General features: G+C 36.5%; 1 protein-coding gene across 3 annotated transcripts in view; it reads left to right on the top strand.

Annotated features, from left to right (window-relative positions):
• The window catches only part of LOC138840241 (vascular endothelial growth factor receptor kdr-like), a 176,562-nt gene that overhangs the window by 147,201 nt on the left and 8,769 nt on the right, over positions 1–20,592 (top strand). For all 3 annotated transcript variants that reach the window (XM_070040193.1, XM_070040194.1, XM_070040196.1), the window contains 5 exons: positions 4,259–4,358; positions 5,880–5,985; positions 12,540–12,646; positions 16,527–16,608; positions 20,391–20,491. In XM_070040193.1, the coding sequence (XP_069896294.1) occupies positions 4,259–4,358; positions 5,880–5,985; positions 12,540–12,646; positions 16,527–16,608; positions 20,391–20,491 (496 nt within the window). The remainder of the gene's footprint in view (positions 1–4,258; positions 4,359–5,879; positions 5,986–12,539; positions 12,647–16,526; positions 16,609–20,390; positions 20,492–20,592) is intronic.

The following is a 20,592-nucleotide window of genomic DNA, read 5'->3' as shown; positions in this document are numbered from 1 at the left end:
TAACTGACTTGTGTGTCCTTTCTCTAAACACTTGAACCACAACCATAGTGAAATAGTTCATTTCCAAAGTGAATGTACAAATAAAAAATTAATGTACCTTTTCTTTGCCAGTCATGGGGCTTGAACTCTGTGCTTGCGTACTGTCCTTAAGCTCCTACACTATCCTTTAGTCAGTTTGATCTTGGATGTATATATGTAGCTCTGTTTTTTTTTCCTGGTACTGGGGCTTGAACTCAAGGCCTGGGTAGTCCCCTAAGCTTTTTTTGCTCAAGGCTGCCTCTCTACCACTTGAGCCAGAGCTCTACTTCCAGCCTTTTTGAATAGTTTATTGGATGTAAGAGTCTCATGGATTTGCCTGCCTAGGCTAGCTTCAAAACCATGAGTAGCTAGGATTATAGGCATGATCCACCAATGCCCATGTTCTTTTTTGTTTATATGTTTTAGGTCTAATTTCCACATATGAGAGAAAACACTTTTATCTCTCCAAGCCACTCAATATCTTTTTATGCGTCCACTTCAGAACCTGGCTTTATGGTTGCACCATGTGTCTTCTCATGCTTTATACAACAGGCCAGTCTGTACCATGGGTCTTGGAACCAAGGTTTCACTTTCTGTGTGCTCATATTCCATAGGCTAGGTCTACTAGGCCCCAAAACTATTATGTATCTGGATGTGTCAAAATTCTGCATTATAGCTATTCAACTGTTCTGACACACATACCATTACCCACATAGTAGCAGGCACTCATGAACCTTGGCAACTTGCCTTATACCCTCTAGTCATGGTCCTTCCTTCTATATGTACATATTTTTATTCCAGACCCTGCTCTATGCCTAATGCCTCTGTTTCAGTGGCATACCTTCCAACAAGACATGGCACAAGAGAAAGACCTCAGTCACAATAGCCCTAGTGAGAGAAAAAAATCAGGGGGAGTACTCTGGCAGCTTTTACAATTTACTATTTTTTGTAAACATCTTTGGCTGTTAAAAACATGTAGACTCTGCCAAGTTGACCTCTGCTAGTAAAAATTCATGGAGAGTAACCTGGAAGCATAACTACCGTGATCCTTGCAACAGGAGCCCTCCTATTCACTAGCAAGGGAAAGTGTTTCCCAATGAAATTATCCTATACAGTGTGGAAAAATGACTTATGTGTTAAATACATAGACAACAATGCATGGCAAAAAGATTCATAAAATGTCAAGGTGCTTGGTGCCTGTGGCTCACACCCATAATCTTAGCTACTCAGGAGGCTGAGATCTGAAGATCAAACTTCAAAAGCAACCCAGACAGAAAAGTGGGAGAGCCTCTTAGCTCCAATTAACCTGCAACAAACCATAAATGGAGGTGTGGTTCAACTGGTATAGTGCCAGTATTAAGCAAAAAAGCTAAGGAACAGAGCTCAGGCCCTGAGTTCAAGCCCTAGGACCAGCACACACAAAAAAGTCAAAGTAACATAGCATGCAATTTCCCCAAACCAGCTCTAGAACTGGCACACGCATGCATGTACATGCACATGCACACACACAACCATGGTTTCTATTTGTTTAACCCTCTTAAATCATGTCACTGTTTTTTAAAGTGGAATAAAGAAGTAAGTGCAAGTGGAATTGGTAAGAAGTATATCACATTGTATTTCCAATTCTACAAATATTTGTTGGGTGTCTTTAGCATTGAAGACACTTACTAGATGACACTCCCCTTAATCTCCTTGACTAACAAGTATTTTGAGAAGAGATGAGCACCTAGTTAATCCTAATGCATGCCAAACTGTTGTTGATAAGCCCTATAATGAAAGTCTGGACTAAATACAAACAAAACCACAGAAAAATGAGATGAATTTCTATTTCTGTGGGAAAGGAGATATCTAGGAACTCCCTGTAACGAATAAGCAAGTAAAATTTAGACCTTGAAAGATAAAATAAAGTTTGTGTGTGGTATGGATTGTAGGAAAGATAAGGAGTAGAAACCTCTAGGAGACAAAGTACAGGCACAACAAAGTACAGGGTGGTTAGCTTCTGAATAGATTTTTTTGGGGGGTCTGGTCATAGGGCTTGAACTCTGGGCCTGGGCGCTGTCCTTCAGCTCTTCAGCTCAAGGCTAGCGCTCTACCACTTGAGCCACAGCGCCACTTCCTGCTTTTTTTCTTTTTGCTTATGTGGTGCTGAGGAATAGAACCCAGGGCCTCAGGCATGTAAGGCAAGTGCTCTACCACTGAGCCACCTTCCCAGCCCCTGAATAGATTTTTAAGCTATTTTTGTGCTGGACCTCCTAAGGATTGAACTCAGGGTCTGAGTACTATCCCCGAGCTTTTTCAAAGCTGACACTTATCATTTGAGCCACATTTCCACTTGTGGATTTTTGTAGGTTAATAGGTAAGTGTCTTAAAGATTTTTCGGCCTGAGCTGGCTTCAAACTTGAGACCCTAAGATCTCAACCTCCTGAAGAGCTAGGATTATAAGCGTGAATCACTGGTGTCCAGGCATTTTTTTAAAGTTTTTTTTTTTAATCCCTAACCAACATTATAATCTAGGATATAGATCCTTGGGGGAAAAGTCTGTGATTAACATTTAGATCAAAGACATACAGCTGTCTACAGTTAACCTGAATATGAGGCCAAGGCTTTATATGTAGTATGTTCCTATACAAAGGAAGTCTTATTGCTCTTTGGATTGAGACAATGTACATATGAAAGATAATGCTCCGTATACCTCTTGCAGAGACTCATAACCTTTTCCACAGGGCAAATAGGAAACTGGGTATTCTGTCTTCGTAAGTTTCACAGATTCCAACAAGTTTACTCAGGAAACCTTATATACTATTTTAATCTCTCTACTTAAAAACTGTAACTATGGAAAAGAGCTTTACAATTTTTTAATACCAAGACACTTAAGATTATACCTTCTGCATATCTTGGTTGAGGAAAACCCATGACTAAAAATTATTTTGAATTCAGGAAATTTGAAAAGAACCTGTATTATATAAATTACATCAGTTTTCAGACTTTAGAAAATAATTTTTATTCCATAGGAGCTATTCAGACTTCAAGTACTGACAATCCCAAGGATATGCAGATCTTATTCTATAACCTCGAATTAGTTAGCTGAATGGGTTTCTACTGTTTGTCTGACTTTCAGAAATCTAGAAAGGTAAAATCATCCAGTTCATTTGATTTGACCATCTCTGTGATGTGTAATTAGTGTTGCTCCTGATTTTATCTTTATTTGCCTTTTTTCTCTCTAACATACTTTATATTTTTCAATGTTAGCTAGTAGAAATACCTTTGGAAATTTAGGTGGTATATAAATTATTTATACTATTTCTATGGGAAAACCAAATCTTTGTTTTAATGAAGCTTTGGCACTATTGAAACCATCTTGAATCTCAAAGATCTAGAAAAATGTTTTTACAGTTTCAAGATTTACTGAATAAAATCAGATGAGTCATGTACTTTTTGCTATACTAGCTTATCCATGCCCCAACTTAAGCAAATGTTCAACATACTCATTCTTTGATAATGTGCTTTCATTAATCACATATAAAACATCTTGTAAAAAAATTTTATTTCCTCAATTTCAGACTCACTCTCAGGCTTCATTTGTCTTTTAGTTTCCATGTTATCAATACTACATTCCCCCAAATGGAGGAAGATCTCACCACTGACTAGAATTCTATTCCCTGGTTGTTCTTGAGGCCTTAGTCACAGGAACTTGATGTTTGATAAAAACCTTATATAAAAACTTTATATAACAAGGATCTTTGGAGACTTGAATAATAGAAATGTTTGTATTAAACAAAAGACTATAGCAATGGAAGCTCACTAGTAGTAATTGAAATTTCTTATCAGCCATATCAAAGCAATTTGGACATGAGTAACAGGATGGTTTTTTTTTTTTTTTTTTGGTCAGGGTTCTGAACTGTGAGATATCAGCCAGAACTGGCAAATTGGATGGAAATCTTGTCTCTCATACTCTATTCAGGAGTAATTAAGTTGCAGTTCCTCATATAGGGCCTGGGAAATTATTTACCTGGTAGGACAGACACATGTTTCTTGTAGCCTGCCTACAGTCCACTCACTTATATTGATAATTTTGTATACCCAAATGGACCTTAGCAGAAAAAAGTTTCCCCATCTTTTCTCTATGTAATTTTGGATTTGTTTGCTCATCCTCTGATTTCTCTTAGGAGGTCACTATTCATAAGGTTTTGATAGGTTGTTTATCCCACAGAAGTAAATTTGTTTTTTTATTGCATGTCAGGGGCTTCACCATATCCAGGAGTTCAAATAGATGAGGACTTCTGCCATCAGCTTAAGCAGGGAACAAGAATGAGATCACCTGAGTATTCCACTGCTGAAATGTAAGTTTTCCTTCAAGTCAGGGGTTACCAGAGTAAAGTAATTTGGGATGAAAGGAACAAAGTAAGCATCACAGATTGTAGACCACAAATACATTAATGTATTTCTTTTGCTTCCTTAAAGCATATCATCATAATTTTAAAATAGCCTACTAAATGGAAGATTAATATTTCATATGTATATTCACAAAGACTATTTCTCTAAATATTACATGTAACCAGGGCACTGACAAGGGCCTTTCAAGTCACAGGCTACTGACTAAATAGCCTGTATTGTGCCAATCTGGTGCTAAGTTCTTGGAATCTGTGATTTTGTTTAATGAATAAATTTGCATGATGTGAAGAGGTACTAAAAAGAGATTGGAAGTGCCATCACCACACCAAAATGTGCAAATAAAAGATTTTCAATTAGTTTGTTGGATAGTAATTTGAACATGAATTGGCATCTTCAAGTTGGTTGATGGTTTACTGGTCATAACTTTTAGAAAATACCAATTATTGCCCAGTGCTGGTGGCACATGCCTATAATCCTAGCTACTGAGGAGGCTGAGATCTGAGGATCACAGTTCAAAGCCAGCCTGGGCAGGAATGTCCCTGAGACTCTTCAATCAACAACAGAAAACCAAAAGGGGCGCTGTGGCTCAATTGGTAGAGCAATAGCCTAGAGCTGAAGAGTTCAGGAACAATGCCCAGGTCCAGAGGTCAAGCCCCATAACCAACAAAAAAAAGATAGGAAAATAGCAACTATTATTCCAATGTTGGTACTAAAGTATCTAAAAAGAGTGGAATCTGACACTATTTCCTCAAGGATGTGTAATGGTATTTATTTGTAGACCAAATTCTGTGAGCTTCTAGGTCATAGAGAGACCTCAAAAGCCCAAGAGTATTCAAAGCAACAGTTTCACTGTTTACACCATTTTTGTACTTTCAAAGGAGTTAGGTGACAGAATTAATTGCTTGGTTTCATTGCATCAGGGTTTTATGAACATCTGAGGTTACAAGTAGATTGAGTATCACTTAGATGTATTCATTTAAGAATATGGAGCTGAAGCAAGTGTGAATGATGAGGATGTTGGTAATTAGTGGGAATGGACCACAAAGACTTTTCAGAAACTTGACTGTAAGACCACAAGCAGAGAATGTAACTTAGATTCATCGTGAAGCGTGACCTGAGGTATCATCCATATGAAGTTTGAGGATTCATGTGCTAATGTTTGCCTATAATCCTAGCTATGCTGGAGGTACAGATGAGGGAATTGTGGTTAGAGACGTGTCTGGGCTAAAAGAACAGCTACATAGGAGTTAAGGTAGAAATATGCAGTTTCAGGCTGGCTTGGGGAAAAGCACAAGGCTATCTCTGAGAAATAAACTAAATCAAAAAGGACAAGGTATATGGCTCACATGGTAGAGCATTTGCCTACCCAACACAAGGTTCTAAATGCAATCATCAATATTGAAAAGAAAAAGAAAAGTTAGGGAACCAGTGAGAAGTGGATACTAGCTTTGTATTTTTCCAACCTATAGCTACCAGACTATGCTTGACTGCTGGCACAGTGAATGCACTTTGAGGCCTAACTTCTCTGATCTGGTCAAGCGGCTTGGAGATCTCCTTCAAGCCAATGTTCAGCAGGTATGTATTACTTCCTTCATTCTCTTTTTCACTGTGATTTTTCATGTTATACACTAAAACAGTTTGAGAATTACGAAGGTGGATCTTGCTTTTAGTCTGTGGGAGAGTAAGATAAGCAAATTAATATGATTAGATAAGTTAAATAGGACAGAGAAGAAAATAACACTTAGGTGCTGGTGGCTCATGCCTATAATCCTAGCTATTCAGGAGGCTGACATCTGAGGATTATGGTTCTAAGCCATCCCTGGCAGGAAAGTTCATGAGATTCTTATCTCCAATTAACCACCTGAAAACTGGAAGTGGGTCTGTGGCTCAGAGTGGTAGAGAGGTAGCTATGAGCAAAAATGCTCATGGACAGTTCACAGGCCCTGAGTTCAAGCCCTATGACTGACAAAAATAAAATGATAACACTTTTAGAGTATACATGTGATTAGAGACCTTAACAAAAATATTTACTGAACATCTTGGAACAGCAGAATGTGACTGTTATATCCAGTTACTCAGCAGGCTGGGGTAGGAAGATTGTTTGAGTTCATGAGTTCTAGACCAACCAAGGACACTATCTCCAAAGAAAATATGCAAAAATGATACCTAATAATAAGCCCATCTAAGGAAGTGATAGTCTTCTACAATGCAAATTATAAAACACAGGGCTAGGAAGGTGGCTCAGTGGTAGAGTGCTTGCCTCTCATGCATGAGGCCCTGGGTTCTATTCCTCAGCACCACATAAGCAGAAAAAGCTGGAAGTGGCACTGTGGCTTAAGTGGTAGAGCACTAGCCTTGAGCTGAAGACCTGAGGGTCAGCACCCAGGCCCAGAGTTCAGGTGCCACGGCCAACAACAACAAAAAGTTACAAAACACAGAAAAAAAAATCAAAGAAGACGTTAACAAATTGAAAAAGTTTTCATGTTCATGAATCAGTAAAATTCATACTATCCTACCAAGCTACAAATTGAATGAAATACCTATAAAAAAAAACAAAGACACTCTTTGTAGTAGTAGCCAAAAAACTCCTTAAGCTTGTATGGTAGCATAAAACAGCCTAAATTGCCAAAGTAGTACTATAGAAAAAGAAAAAAAATCTGGAAGCATCATGATGACTGAGTTCTAAACATACTACAGAGCCATAGTAAATAATATGCATGATATTGGCACAAAAACATATATACTGACAAATGGAACAGAACAGAGAACTCAGAAATCAGCCTGCACATGTGTAACCACATGCTTTTTGAAAAAGGTGACAAAAACACAATGGAGAAAGGAGAGCCCTCTTCAACACATGATATTTTGAACCCTAAGTATACATATGCAAAAACCTGAAACTTGATCCCTGACTCTCAACTCTGTAGAAAAATATACTCAAAATGTATCAAAACCTTAAGACATGAAAATCTGAAAGTACTAGAAGAAAATAGGTGAGACACTTGGTGATAGTTACAAGTAACATTTTTAGAAAAGATTCCACTTATTTTTCTTCATCATTAAGAGTACACAACATGAATTTTATGTATAAAACATATTCTTTTTAAAGGAAAATTCCTACCCTAGAGTTCCCTAAATCCTCTGGAATGTCTTTCACTTAAATTTTTTTATTAAAGGGAAAAACCTTTTCCTCATGTTTTAAAATGCTTTTAAATTAAGTATATTTATCAAATATATCAAAAAATAGTTAATCTAATAATCGATGCACATTTGGCTTATTAATTTTATTGTCACTCTGTAGTATAGTTAGAAATATGTTTGCGCTAAGTCTAGTGTTACTGTTTTGCTCAGTATTGCTTTGATTATTTAGGATCATCTGTATTTCTATGTAAATTTTAGGACTTTTTTCTATTTTTTGAAGGATGTCATTAGAATTTTGATGGGCTTTCATTGAATTTATATATTAAGTTTGGTAGTATATATGCACTCTAACAATGTTTATTATACTGGTTCATGAACATTGGACTAATGTCTTCTAATATTTCTTCAGTTCTTTACAACTTGCATTGTACAGGTCTTTAATATATTTGGTTATGTTTCTGCCTAGGAATGTGTGTGTGTGTGTGTGTGTGTGTGTGTGTGTGTGTGTGTGTGTGTGTGTGTGTGTGTGTGTGCGTGCGTGTGCATGTGTGTCTATTTGACTTAATTTTCAATGAATGTGATATTGCTGTATAGAAAATATACTACTTTTGTATGTTATTTATTGTGTATCCTTCTACCTTACTGAAAATGTTTATCAGATCTAAGAGTCTTCAAGTGTAGTATTTAGGATCATATAATCTGAAAACATGGATAGTTTGCGTTCTTCCTTTCTCATTCGTATTCTTTTATTTTTTTTCTTTTGTTTTAATGCTGTGGCCAAGAATTCATGCACTAAGTTAAATAAGAGTGGTGACACTGGGCACCTGTAATCCTAGATACTCAGGTAGCTGAGATCTGAGGATCGCAGTTTGAAGCCAGCTTGGGTAGGAAAGTCCATGAAACTCTTATCTCCAATAAATGACTCAGAAAATGTCAGAAGTAGCACTGTGGCTGGAGTGGTAGAACACTAGCCTTGAGTACAATGAAGCTTAGGGACACCGGCCAGTCCATGAGTTCAAGCCCCAGGACCAGCAAAAAATAAATAAATAAAAATTAAAAAACGAGAATGGTGAAAGTGAACAATCTTATTTCATTCTTGGTTTTAAAGGAAAGCATTTTCACTACTTTTTCACCATTCAGTATAATATTGACTATAGGTCTGTCATATATACCTTTATTATGTTGAGGTATGAACTCTACATTCTTAGTCCCTTTGGAAAATTTATCATGAAAAGATATTGTATTTTAAAAGGAGGTTTTGCTTATATTGATACTTGTCCTTAGTTCTGTTTATATGCTATATTACATTTATCTGTTTGTATATGCTGAACCATCAATGCATTCAAGGAATAAAACTAAGCTGAGGTGTGGGTGTTGGTGGCTCATGCCTGTAATCCTAGCTACTCAGGAGGTTGAGATCTGAAGATTAAGGTTTGAAGTCAGCCTAGGCAGAGAAATCTGCGAGACTCATATCTCTAGTTAATTATCAGAAAAGCTGGAAGTGTATCTATGGCTCCAGTGCCAGCCTGAAGTGAAAAAGTAAAGTATGTGCTTTTATTTTGCTTAATATATGTTTTTGCCTTTCCCTTCTACTTCTCCTTTGTCTTTTCTGTTTATTTCTATATTTATTTAGTCAATGCTATACCATAAGTCTTTTATGTTCTCTTTATACTCTTTTAGTTTGATTTTCTTTATTGAATGTTGCTAGTTTGACCATTTTCTTCTTAAGCCCTGATACATTGTCTTCTACTTTATCAAGTTTCCCAGGAAAAGTTTCCACTGGGGCTTTTATTTGATTCATTGAGCTTTTATTTTCTAAATTTTCTTTTTTATTTTTTAAATAAAAAAACTCTTGTTTCCATTTCTTAGAGTTCATTTCATAAGCCTCATTTCATCAGGATTTCTAGCTATTTCTTTTGTTCCAAGTTCATATCCTATATTCTTTTTTCATTCAGCTGTTTATTCTTCTTTAATTCAATCAGGTATTAATTTGTGTTCTTTTTAAAATTTTATTAGTCACTCATAATCATTTTTGTAGTTCTTTGGGATTGCATAGACTTTCCTACCATTAGAATCCATTATTGTGGAATTATTGGCTTTTGGAAAAGTCATATTACCTTGGTTTTAAAAAAATATTTCTTTTGTTATTGCATTGGGATGTCTGCCTCCAGGAGAAAGTTGTGGGGCTGTAACATCCTATTTTTTTCTGCTGAGTCTACAATGTTTAAGCAGGACTGGATAGTGGCAAGGTTGAAGTGTAATTTTTTACCACAGGACTAGAACTGGATTGGATATAGCTCAACAGCCACTCATTCACTCAACATGCTTAAGACCAAGGGCTACTCATAACAGGAGAAAACATTCTGCAGATACAACCATCATTGTTAGTTACCAACTTTGGAAACACAGTAATACCTAATTTAAATAAGAGGTATAATTCTAATTTATCTCTGAGAGGAAGGTATTAGTTACACAAGGTTGTGAATACCAACAGGCAGAGATCACTTTGGTCAATTAAAAAAAGCTCCCACAATAATTCTCTTGAATCAGAAACAGGCCATAAAATGATCTATACAAATAGAAAATGAAGGAAAAAAGTAAATGGGGAGAATTTTGGAGCTCAGGTCCAGGTGAAGGCATACCTCTAGTTGAAGGTAAGAAAGGTCTTAAAGGAAGAAATAGATTTGACATGATTGACCCTTACCTTTAAGTCATTTTGTCTAGGAACTTATATTCGCTACCAGGGATATCTGAGATCCCCTGAAACATCAGAATGGTAAAGAACAAAATGGGAATACAGAAAAAATAAATAAATAAATAAAATAGTCAAATCTGAAAAACAAACAAACAAAAAACAAAATGGGAATACTGTAAGGAGAATAACAGCCCAGAGGCTTCATTCATCTAAGAAGTTCAGATTTCAAAAATAAAAATTTATCAATCTGTATTCAAGCAAAACATTAAAAAGTCATAGCAACTAATCCCTTCATCTACTAATGAAGTTTTCTCTCAAATTCACTTTTTACTTTTCTTTCTAAGTCAAAAATGGCAAGCGTTAAGCCCTGCGTATCTCAAAACACACCAAGTAGTGTTGAACCACAATTCCATTGCCATCCTCGAACAAATTGTGTTGTTGAAAATATGAGATGAAGTAACTTGATGAAGGAACTTTTAAATCTTCAACTAGTTCTTAAAGAATAGTGGGCAAGGTAATGAGTAAAAGAACTGGTGTTTTTGTTTTGTGATATTCTAATCTGGGTATTTACAAAAGCCACCTACTTCTAGAAGGTAAATTAGTCTGTTTATTCATGTACTTACAAGCTACTAATATTGCTTAATAAATACTAATACACAAGTTCGTTTCATGGAGACAGGGAGTAATTTTTGAAAGTATTTCAGTAATTAGATACAAGAGTATCCACTACTTAAGTTTGGTACCTAAAGAACATTGGGTAAGTCACTTCTTCAGTTCTTTTGGGTTTTAGCTTCCTCACCTGGCAACATGTACAATGAAGATGTTGGAATGATTTCCAGTCTTGGAATTACCTTTCTCTTATACCTCAGCAATAAAATTCAAACCAAATCTTCAATTTCCATTTTAGTTATACCAGGCAATATAGAAGACAGGCATGTTTCTTAAACTTAGGGCTGTGACTACAGAGTGTATAGGAAAGTAGGTTTAAAATAGTTCATGTTGCATAGTATAGATTTGTGGAAAATCTTGACTTTATATGACAGTGGTCAAGAATGGCAATAAATAGTGCTTAAGACAGATTTTTTTGAGTCAGATCGGGACCTAGCACTTATTCTGTTAACCTTGGCAAATTACTTAATTTTCTTAATTACTTTACTTAATTACTTAATTACTTTTTTTCTCTATGCCTCAACCTGCCCATCTGTAAAATGGAGCTACTAATAGAATCTTATTTCATAATTCATGATGGATATACTACATAAAATATGTAAAGTATTAATTTTTATTATTTGGCACAAGGTAAGTGGTGCTTGTTATTATTTGTTTTGAACATATTTGAATTTTTACCTTGGATAATATTTTCTACATACTACCAGAGGTAGTATTAATAAGGTTAATCCATCAGTGAGTTCATACTGAATGAACTAGTAGAATGTGGGTTCTGATTAGATGAAAGAGGTCACTGGAATCATGCTTTTGAGGGATATATCGTATCTCTCCCACTTTCCTCTCTCTCTGCCTCATGTTTCCTATGGAGTGAACCATGTTGTTTTATTAATTCTCCCCATCTTGATATTTCAGCTCTGCCTCAAGTACATGGCAATAGATCATGGACTAAAACTTCTGAAACCATGAACTGAAATAAATCCTTCTTTCCTTAAGTTGCTTATCTCAGGCATTTTGTCATAGCAATAGAAAACTAAATACTGTATTCATATATCTTTTGGAGAATTGTTTAAGAGGAAAGATGGTAGAGGAAATAGAAATGTAAAAGGGAAAAATCCTTTTTGTAATGGATGATGAATCCGCCATAATTTTTAAAGCAGCCTTACTATTTACCCTTTCAAACACAAAGAAGTGGTTCAGAGCCAAATTATTATCAGAGATTGAAGTAAGTGCAGAAATAGAGCAAATATATTTTTTTCTTTGTGCCACTACTGAAGCTTGAATATAAGGCCTTATATTTTTTTCCCTTTGGCTTTTTCACTCAAGGATGGCGCTCTACCACTTGAGCAGACCTCACCCTCACTTTTGTCTTTTTGGTAGCTAATTGGAGATTAGAGTTTCATGGACTTTCCTGCCCAGTCTGGTTTTGAACCATGATCCTCTGAATTTAGCTTCCTGAGTAACTAGGATTAAATTCATGAGACACCAGTGCCAGGCACTACAGCAAGCTTTTTAAACTGCCCAATGAAACACAGAAATTCTTCTTGTAGTCAAATGAAGCAAGAAAGAGACTCACAAATCTCATGTTTTCCTTTGAGAATGATTGTCATTTTTGTTTATCATGCAGGATGGCAAAGACTACATACCCCTCAGCGTCACTGATGCAGTTACTAACTTTACTGTACTGGACCCCGTGCAAACAACCTTGAAAAATGATATCATTCTGGAAGACAGGTGAGATCCAGTAGTTTCTGTGGCATGGCTTTGGGATGTTGATTTGACAAACTTGATAGGCATACTTGTCTAAAATTGGTAGTTATTTCAATAGAGGTATCACCTGAATAAAAATGTTACCAACTGAGTTAAAATGTTAGAGCTATATGAATGTCATGAATCTAGACTATTGCTGATATAAATTTGTTTAGAAGATAGGCTTATGTGTGTAATCAAGTGGAATTGTTAACATTTCCCTGGATTAAACTTAACCCCAAACTACAGGAATCCCCAAGAGGGAGAATATACTTTCACATGAAAACATGTTCCAAAAGGGGGAAATATGAGAAGGCTATCCTGACTCTCTTTAAATAATCACTTCTTCTCTCCCTTACTGGAGAGAAGGAAGTATTAAGTCTGGCTCTTTCAGAATGTCTTCCACTTGAAAATGAGACACATAAATAATAAATATTCTTGCTAGCATGGCAGAAAAGAAGGATACGTTGGAAAACCACATCAACAGAATGATAATCCATTCAAAAATACATATGCTATTGCTTATTATGTTCTGCTGGTTTTTAGATTCTTTGTTAGATTCTTGTAAATTACCTTTACTTTTCCACCTTGATGCTGAGCTTTTCCATGGGCCCATGGCAGTAGAGCCAGCCAACCATTGACTCTGAAACTTAGAACTAAAATAAATGTTTCCTCTTTTAAAATGTTTGTGTCAGCCATTTTGTCATGGCAATAAAAATAATCTGACTAGCATAACAACTTATTTTAATTATATTTGACCATTACTTTATTCATGAAGGACAATTTTATTGTGTGTAGAATTTTCAATGGATGGGCATTTTCTGTTCTCCAGCACTTTGAATGCATCATGCATGCTCTACTGGATTGTATAGTGTCTGCTGAGGAACTGACTCATTGTCTCATGAATTTTCCCTTGTGTATCAATTAAAGCTTTTTAGTTTCTATATTTAAACTTTTCTCTTTGAGTGGCTAGGAGTAATGGGCACATAAGACCCTCAGATTAATCCTCAGCACCATAAAAAAGAAAGTGAAAAAATGATATAAAATAAAACTCTCCCAGCCTTTGATTTTTGACAATTTTATTATATGTGCCTCAGGGAGTAAGTACTTGAGTCAACCTGTTTGGAGACTTTTCAGATTCACAATTCTGGTTATCCATCTTTCTAAATAAGTGTAAAGCTTTCTGGTTTTGTTAAATAAGTTTTTTGTTTCACTTCTTAAACCCTCATAATGAAGGTATTTGTTGATTTCATGTTCTTCTACATGTCTTGTAGTCTTTGAGCACTGTCCCTGGACTTTTATGTTCAAGGCTAGTGCTCTACCACTTGAGCCATAGCTCTACTTCCAGTTCTTTTTTTAAAGATAGTTAATTGGAAATAGGAAGGACTTTACTGTTGGGGCTGGCTTTGAACTGTGATCCTCAGATATCAGGCTCCTGAGTAGCTAGGATTACAGGTGTGAACCACCATGCCCAGTTTAGAATAGTTTTCAATAAAAAGAATGTAAATGAATCCTAGAATGTCAGTTAAGCAGGGAACAGTGACTCTGATATAGGGTGCTGAATTGCAAACTCTCCCCTTGGCCAAAATCACTGCTCCTGGGGATATGCCACCAGACTGGTTCAAGTACTGGACTATATGAATCTATAGAAGTGATAGGCTACTAAGGTGTCCTGCTTACCTTTTTCCTTCAGGGAGAAATCCCTTCTGTTTGTGACCCTGAGATGCAAAGTCTTTCATTCCATTCTCTAAATGATAAAACTCAGTTTCACTGCTCTACACAGTCTCTGGCATGATGTACTCTTATGCTCTCCATTGTTATTGTAGAGTTGATAAACAGAGGGTTGCAGTTGCGTGACTCAGGTAATGAGTAATGAGTACAATTCTTTTTGAACCATGTCTCCCCTTGTACAGTTTATTTTCCATGTAGTGTCTAGTGAGTACCACTGATGTATTTTTTCACCCTTGTTCTACCTTTTCTGTGCCCCCCTTACCCTCAAAAATACAAGCAAACTAATAAACAAGACAAAGGAAAACAAAAGCAGCAACAGTAGCAACTAAACAATGTCTCTTATTTCCTTTACTTGGGATTTATTTCACACAATATTATTTTATATGATCATATGCACATAGCAAATGAGTCTTTGTCAACCATTCCTATGAATATACTTCTTTGGCCTCAGTGTATGAATGTCTAGGGTCCTGTATAATTTATCACAGTTTAGTGTGGGTGCATATATATTGATTATTCAGTGTGTTTACTTGTAAATTTATAGGCACATTCGAGTTAACCACAAACGAGGGAAACCATGCAGCTTATTTTTCTTTGGCTCTGGCTTACTTGGCTTAATAATATTTTTGTTCCATTTCCTTACAAATGGGGCAATGTCATTCTCTCTGATAGAAACATAGAATTCCATTGTGTATATATACCACATTTTCTTGATCCGTTTTTCCACAGAAGGACATCTGGGTTGATTCTATACCTTGCCTGTGAACAGTGCTGCAAAGGATATGGTTTTGCTGGTGGCTTTAGTGTGGCCTGATTTGTGGTCCATTGGATAAATGCCCAGGAGTGTGATTACTAGATCACAGGGAACCTCCATACTGTTTTCCAGAGTGGTTGAACAAGTTTACATTCCTACCAATGGTGTAATAGTGGTTCCTTTTGGCCACATCCCCACCAGCATTTGTTGTTGTTAGTTTTCCTGATAATGGCTATTCTAACTGGAGTGAGGTGGAATCTCAATGTTGTTTTGATTAGCATTTCTTTTATGGCCAGAGATGCTGAACATTTCTTCATGTGTCTATTGGCCATTTTTTTTTCCTCTGAGAAATCTCTTTTTAAGTCTTAAGCCCATTTATGATTGGATTGCTGAGTTTTTGAGATCTTTTTTTGGGGGGGCTTAATTTTTCAGCTCTAAGTATATTTTAGATATGAGGCCCTTGTCTGATGCATAGTTAGTAAAGATTTTCTTCCATTATGTGGGTTTTCTATTTCTCTTGCTAACTGTGTCCTCTGCCACACAGAAGTTCTTCAGTTTGATACAATCCCATTTACTGTCTTTCTTTGATTTGTTCTGATTCTGATCCTTTATTTAGAAATTGTCAACCTGTGCCTAGAAGGCCTAGGGTTTACCCTACTCCTTCTTGTAATATTTTCACAGTATCTGGCCTTACATTGAAGCCTTTTGATACATTTAGAGTTGATTCTGGTGCAAGGTGATGTATGAGTATAGAGCTTCAGTTTTCTACATGTAGATAAACAATTTTGCCAGCACCATTTGTTGAAGAAGCAGTCTTTCTTCCATCCTATGTTTTCATCTCCCTTATCAAATATTAGGTGGCTATATGTTTGTAGGAATATTTCTGGATCTTCTATTTGTTCCATTGGTCCTCAGGCCTATTCTTGTGCCAGTGCCAAGCTGTATTTATTACTATAGCTTTGTAATATAGCTGAAGTTCAGTATTGATATTCCTTTAGCACTATTCTTCCTGCTAAGCGTTGTTTTTTGCTATTCTAGATCTTTTATTATTCCATATGAATTTTTGAGTTGATTTCTCTATTTCTTTTAAGAAAGTTGTTGGGATTTTCATGGGGATTGATTGAATTTGTATATTGCTTTGGCCAGAATTGCCATTTTTACTATGTTAATTCTCCCCCCTCTCCTTTACTCAGATAAAAAGTTTGTTTTGGTCTTTTTTTAGGAGGGAATGGATATTAGATACCTGTAGTTGGTCATCTTACCAATGTCTAAAATTACATAACTATGATTTGTCCCTTAAAATAATATTGATGAATAAAGTTTAAATTTATAATATTAATAATAAGGCATAAAAAATTTAACTCTTTTTCTCAACAACAGCATCGATCCCCTGAAGGAACCACTAATTTGGTCATTTGATGAAGTAGAGGTATCCAAGGAACAGAAAGAAGCTGTGTTTGAGGTTAGTGATATTTGAGTTCAAGCCCCGCAACTGGAAAACAAAATTAAAAAATACCAAGAGTGACACAAAAAGAGACATTTTTTTTAATGCTTGTCCGGGGTGCCTAGCTACCCCACTCCTTTTGAAGCTATTATGAATAGGTTTGTCTTTCTCATTTCTTTTTCAACATGTTTATTATTGGTATATAGAGTGGAAACTGATTTATGCATGTTGATTTCATATCTTGCTACCTTGTTAAGAGTATGAAATCTCAGTTTTGTGGTAGAGTCTTTAAACTAGTAAACCAGTGAAACTACTATCTAAGTCAGATTGGGAGTTCTCAAAGAGATAAGTACTCTACAATCCAGCATTTACCACTATTGGGCATTTAGCTGAAAGAATGTAAGCCAGGATATAATAGAGGCATATACACACCCATATTTACAATAGCCAAGTGATGGTAAGAGCCTAGATGTCCTACAACTGATAAATGGACTGCTGAAATATGGTTTATACAATGGAATGTTACTCAGCCATAAAGAAGAATGAAATCTTGTCATTTGTAGGGGAAAGGATAGAGTTGGAAAATGTTGTATAAAGTGAAGCAAGCCAGACTCAGGATGACAAAGGCTGAATGCTCTCTCTCATAAGTGGATATTAGACCTAAATATGAACACATATAAGATTAGATTTACATGATCCATCTGATTAAAGCATGGTATTTGTAAGACACCATGATGAAACCCCTTACATAATCAACATGCAGTTTAGTAAAAAGAATACTAGAAAGCTGAAATGTGTCTGGGCTGCGGCATGGGTACCAGTGGGAGGGGCAGGTGAATGGAGAGGAAGAAAGAGAGTAAATATAGTTATAATAACCTATGTATATGTATGAAAATAGGACAAAGAAGCTAATGAGACTGGTTTGGGAAGGGGAGGGAGATAGGAGAGAAGAATGAAAGGGGTGAATGTTCAAGATGGATTGTAGGGAAAAATAGAAATGTTACAGGGTTTCATTTTACAACTAACATGTTAAAAAACAAACACCGGTCCCATGGTTTCCCTTATTTGCAATATCTAGTATATGCATAAGTCAAGCGGAAAAGGTCAGATAATGTGATGTCAGGAAAATGAACCCTTAGATATGTATTTTAATGTTTTTTTTCTTTCATGCATGTGTTTCTAACGCATTTATAAGATTATCTCTTTGTTGCTTTGTATGTCCCTCCCCCACAGTATAACCCCTGCTTTCACTATATTTGATGTCAGTATAACTTGAGGAGTAGATGGGGAAAAACCAGTTGTTTAAGGATACAGGTGGTCCTGTTGCAACAATGAGAAGTACAAGTTGTCATATCCAAAACGAGCTTTACAACGTCGGTGCGGGGGGGGGGGGGGATGGGGGGGGAAGGAGAAGGATTGGGATTGGGGGGGAGGGGGGAGGCTGGGAAGGGAGGTGAAGGGTAAACAAAAGGAGGAGGCTGCAATGCTTGGTAAGAAATGTACGCATTATCCTGCCCATGTAATTGTAACCCCTCTGTACAGTATGTTCACAAAAACAAAAACAAAAAAAACCCACCTTGGATCTTTGAGATCTAGATAATTTCTCTCACATTTAAGATTTTAAAATAAACTAGAAACATACAGAAAAAAATAATATGCATTTGTCTGAGTAGATTTGGTTGACAGAAAAAGGAAAAAGATTGTAAAGTATAAAGATACTAATGATGGAATTGAAGCATCTGATTGAATTTTTCTATTCTAACAGGTATAAAGGAACACTTTCATCACATCATATATTAAACTGCCTATTTCATTTTTTATGTTTCTAAAAGTACTGAGTTTATTTTAAAGCATCACATCAAGTTAGAATTCAGTAAATAAAGCCATGTCTTCATAAACATGTTGATTTTTTTTGTAGAATAGAGATTTTCAAAAAACAGATGGGATAAAGTAAAAGGTGTTTACAGCATGGAACCAATGTACTTTTTATGTCTTCTGCCTGAATGATTTTAGGCCATGCTTCTTGTGTTTTGAGAAGTCTTCAAACTATTTTAAAAGTTACCGCTTTTATTTGATACTGTGCTGTTTAATGAAATAGGCAAAGCAGAGATTTTTCTCTACTTAGTTTTATATACTCACACGTAGATACTTAACCTGAAATGAGAAGGTTAGATATCAAGGCGGAATGGCATTTATGTTAACAAGTTATATTTAAAAGTGAAAAGAAAAAAAGCCACAAGATTTCTTTCTCTTCCTTCCTTCCTTCCTTCCTTCCTTCCTTCCTTCCTTCCTTCCTTCCTTCCTTCCTTCCTTCCTTCTCTCTCTCTCTCTCTCTCTCTCTCTCTCTCTCTCTCTCTCTCTCTCTCTCTCTCTCTCTCTCTCTCTCTCTCTCTCTCTCTCTCTCTCGTTGTTGGTCGTGGGGCTTGAACTCTGGGCCTGGGCGCTGTCCCTGTGCTCTTCAGCTCAAGGCTAGCACTCTACCTCTTAAGCCACAGCACCACTTCCAGTTTTCTAGTGGTTTATTGGAGATCAGAGTCTCATGGACTTTCCTGCCCAGGCTGGCTTTGAACCTCAGATCTCAGCCTCCTGAGTAGGTAAGATTACAGGTATGAGCCACTGGAGCCCAGCTACAATATTTCTTTTAGCAAAATACTAAGGAAATAAATCTTGGTCAATAGCATCGTATTATCTATTTGTTTTTTAATGTAAATGGGACAAAAGTCTGGGTGACCAGCAGGCTTTGTTGTTGTTTCAAATTATATAGCTTTTGTACTTAAGGAATTTTTAATTGCTAAAAGAGGACTTGAAAATTTTTGCTGGAGGGCTGGGAAGGTGGCTCAGTGATAGAGTGCTTGCCTTGCATGCCTGAGACCCTGGGTTCGATTCCTCAGCACCACATAAGCAAAAAGAAAAAAGCCAGAAGTGGTGCTATGGCTCAAGTGGTAGAGCACTAGCCTTGAGCTGAAGAGCTGAGGGACAGCGCCCAGGCCTAGAGTTTAGGTCCCACGACCGGACCAAAAAAAAAAAAAAAGAAAATTTTTGCTGGAAGATTATTCTAATTTTTACCTCCCCATACTCTCCTATAATTTTATGTCAACTTTATGCAAAAGAGTTAAACACTAGACTAACATTTATAAAGTCACATCTTTGGAAGTTTCTCTTGCATATATCATACTTCAGTTATTATGTTTGGATACATGTGCATATGAGCCTCTATATATTGCCAAAGTGTTTCTGAGACTACATATTGTCTTTTTACTAATAAGTAAGCTCTATTAATTAGAGTGTAGGCTACTCTATCACAATTATTAGTTCCTCTAGAAGATAAGGACTCAGGAAGCATAGATTATTTTTTACCATATTATAATCCAGAGATATAGGGCTACTCCAGAATGGACAATGAATCAGCTCGAGAAAGTTACCAGGAAAAGTTCTCTTCTATATTGCATGTTCCACTATGCCCTCACGGTTAGGGGGTTGTTCTTGTTATGTGGTTAAAACACAGACATGAGTGACAGAGGAAGGACTAGCAGTTTCCCAGAAGTGACACTGAAGTTACATACTTCACTTGATCCCATATTCAGTTATCCAGGGTATAATTTCAGAGCCACATACCTTCAAGGGAAGCTAGGAAATAGTCTAGACTGCACCTGGGTGGGCTGTATGCACAGATGCAATGTTGGGCTAGTTGTATATTACTTGGAGAGTAGGCTGAATCACTGTACCCTTAAATAACCTCTCAGATGCCTGATTTGATGACCCAAATGGTATATTAATTCCTTCATCCTTTTTCTATCCAGGATAGTGAAGGAGACTATGTGACTACTCCTCATTGGGATGAGGTCAATAGCCAGAAGTGCCTGGAAATCCACTCCTGGACCCATGGGATCATGACTTTGCCGTGAGTACATTGTCCAGTGAGAAAGGCACACATCTGATGTAAACATACAGTACCAGTAAAATATGCATTTTCTTTCTACAGCCAGTCAGGATATGGGATAT

Source organism: Dipodomys merriami, unplaced genomic scaffold (assembly GCF_024711535.1).
Source record: "Dipodomys merriami isolate MVZ:Mamm:240054 unplaced genomic scaffold, mDipMer1.0.p SCAF_3, whole genome shotgun sequence".
NCBI classification, from domain to species: domain Eukaryota; kingdom Metazoa; phylum Chordata; class Mammalia; order Rodentia; family Heteromyidae; genus Dipodomys; species Dipodomys merriami.
This window is presented reverse-complemented; position numbering and strand designations above follow the sequence as displayed.